The 2,500-nt window shown below is 51.7% G+C and overlaps 1 protein-coding gene and 1 long non-coding RNA gene across 14 annotated transcripts in view; one reads left to right on the top strand and one right to left on the bottom strand.

The window, feature by feature from the left end:
* Positions 1-2,500, top strand: part of LOC122262101 (protein PALS1) — a 245,322-nt gene that overhangs the window by 158,718 nt on the left and 84,104 nt on the right. For all 5 annotated transcript variants that reach the window (XM_086536338.1, XM_086536350.1, XM_086536339.1 and 2 more), the window contains one exon: positions 1,762-1,819. In XM_086536338.1, coding sequence (XP_086392464.1) covers positions 1,762-1,819 — 58 coding nt within the window. The remainder of the gene's footprint in view (positions 1-1,761; positions 1,820-2,500) is intronic.
* The window catches only part of LOC122262103 (uncharacterized), a 28,835-nt gene that overhangs the window by 15,376 nt on the left and 10,959 nt on the right, over positions 1-2,500 (bottom strand). The window lies entirely within an intron of this gene.

Here is a 2,500-nt window from a genome sequence, read left to right as displayed (position 1 = left end):
ACGACCCTCTCTCTCCTCCCACACACGACCCCCTCCCTCCTCCCACACACGACCCCCTCCCTCCTCCCACACACGACCCCCTCCCTCCTCCCACACACGACCCCCTCCCTCCTCCCTCACACCACCCCCTCCCTCCTCCCACACACGACCCCCTCCCTCCTCCCTCACACGACCCCCTCCCTCCTCCCACACACGACCCCCTCCCTCCTCCCACACACGACCCCCTTCCTCCTCCCACACACGACCCCCTCCCTCCTCCCACACACGACCCCCTTCCTCCTCCCACACACGACCCCCTCCCTCCTCCACACACGACCCCTTCCTCCTCCCACACACGACCCCCTCCCTCCTCCCACACACGACCCCCTTCCCCCTCCCACACACGACCCCCTTCCTCCTCCCACACACGACCCCCTCCCTCCTCCCACACACGACCCCCTCCCTCCTCCCACACACGACCCTCTCCCTCCTCCCACACACGACCCCCTCCCTCCTCCCACACACGACCCCCTCCCTCCTCCCACACACGACCCCCTCCCTCCTCCCACACACGACCCCCTCCCTCCTCCCACACACGACCCCCTCCCTCCTCCCTCACACGACCCCCTCCCTCCTCCCACACACGACCCCCTCCCTCCTCCCACACACGACCCCCTTCCTCCTCCCACACACGACCCCCTTCCTCCTCCCTCACACGACCCCCTCCCTCCTCCCACACACGACCCCCTCCCTCCTCCCACACACGACCCCCTTCCTCCTCCCACACACGACCCCCTTCCTCCTCCCTCACACGACCCCCTCCCTCCTCCCACACACGACCCCCCTCCTCCCACACACGACCCCTCCCTCCTCCCACACACGACCCTCTCCCTCCTCCCACACGACCCCTCCTCTCCCACACACGACCCCCTCCCTTCTCCCACACACGACCCTCCCTCCTCCACACACGACCCTCCCTCCTCCCACACACGACCCCCTCCCTCCTCCCACACACGACCCCTTCCCCCACACACGACCCCCTCCCTCCTCCCTCACACGACCCCCTCCCTCCTCCCACACACGACCCCCTCCCTCCTCCCACACACGACCCCCTCCTCCCACACGACCCTCTCCTCCTCCACACACGACCCCCTTCCTCCTCCCACACACGACCCCCTCCCTCCTCCCACACACGACCCCCTCCCTCCTCCCACACACGACCCCCTCCCTCCTCCCACACACGACCTCCTTCCTCCTCCCACACACGACCCCCTCCCTTCTCCCAACCCTTTTCCCCCACACGCCCACATGACCCTTCTCGAGTCTTGGAATTTTGTTACATTTTGTCATTGTCTTCTGGTTCTATTTCTATCTATATTTATATTTTTTTAGTTAGATTCTGATTTTCCATATTTGTTCTGGTCATTTATGTGTTTATCGCTTTCGTGTTCACTTCTATCAGTTTTCATCCTGTTAGCTTTAATTATTGTTATGTTTTATCTTACATATATTTTTTTTCTTTTTTTTTATCATTCTATTTTCTCTTCTCTCCCAAGTCTTGGAATTTCCTTTTAGATTCTATTTGGAAATCTATTTAGGCCCTGAGCCTTTATGTGCTATCTGTGTAAGGAAAACATAAGGTATTTTTGAGGCAGAGTGAGATCAGAATTTACACGAGTTTTATCCGGAATTAATTTGCTGTAAAGAATTATTGTTATGAGATGTGGAAAATTCTTATATTTGAGAATGAATGATATTAACTAAATTTTTCTTTCGTTCCAGTGTATTAGATCAAGAACAATATGTCTCCGCGTCAAGAGAAGAACAGGGAACAAATTAGGTGAGTACTCTAATGTCATCCGAAACATGTCTTAGAAACATTGACCCCCATAGTGGAAATTGAGTTAGGAATCCTGACCAGTAATTTCAGAGGTAATGCAAACGTAAAATGAGAGAGGGGGAGGGAAAAGGGAAAGGAAAGGGAGAAAGAGGGAGAGAGTACGGGAGAGGGAGAGGTACAGATAGCGGGAAATAAAGAGAGGTAGAAAGAAGGAGATACCAAAACAGAGAGCGATGGAATTTACTTTTTTATCAAATATATGTAGCGTATGTGCAGGCCGAAAATATGATAAATCATACTACAATATAATGCATCATACTACCATATACATGTATAACTGCTACATAATCGACAATGTCTTTAAACAAACTATCCATACCTCCGCCTCCACGTTTAACTCGTACAAAGAGCGAAGTCCCCCTTAAAATGCCATTTTCTATGTCTCATTCTTATGCTACGCAGGTTTTCTTTCAAGGGAGACTTTTGTGTTTTGGTTCTACTCGGTAGTCGGTAGTATCTTTCATATTTTTTTCATTCTTTCTTTTTCTTTTTTAAGTTGTCTGCTTATTGAATTATCGATATAATTCACACTAAAAGCATCGCATTTCTTTAGTATATCATAAATCATGAAGTAGTAGCATATATTTTTTAAAGTAATCTAATCTCTTTTAATTTAGCAAT

Source organism: Penaeus japonicus, unplaced genomic scaffold (assembly GCF_977035675.1).
Source record: "Penaeus japonicus unplaced genomic scaffold, GWHDUDI00000001_assembly GWHDUDI00000004, whole genome shotgun sequence".
Classification (NCBI taxonomy): Eukaryota; Metazoa; Arthropoda; class Malacostraca; order Decapoda; family Penaeidae; genus Penaeus; species Penaeus japonicus.
The sequence above is the reverse complement of the archived record's forward strand: the minus strand, read 5'-3'. Positions and strand labels throughout refer to the sequence as shown.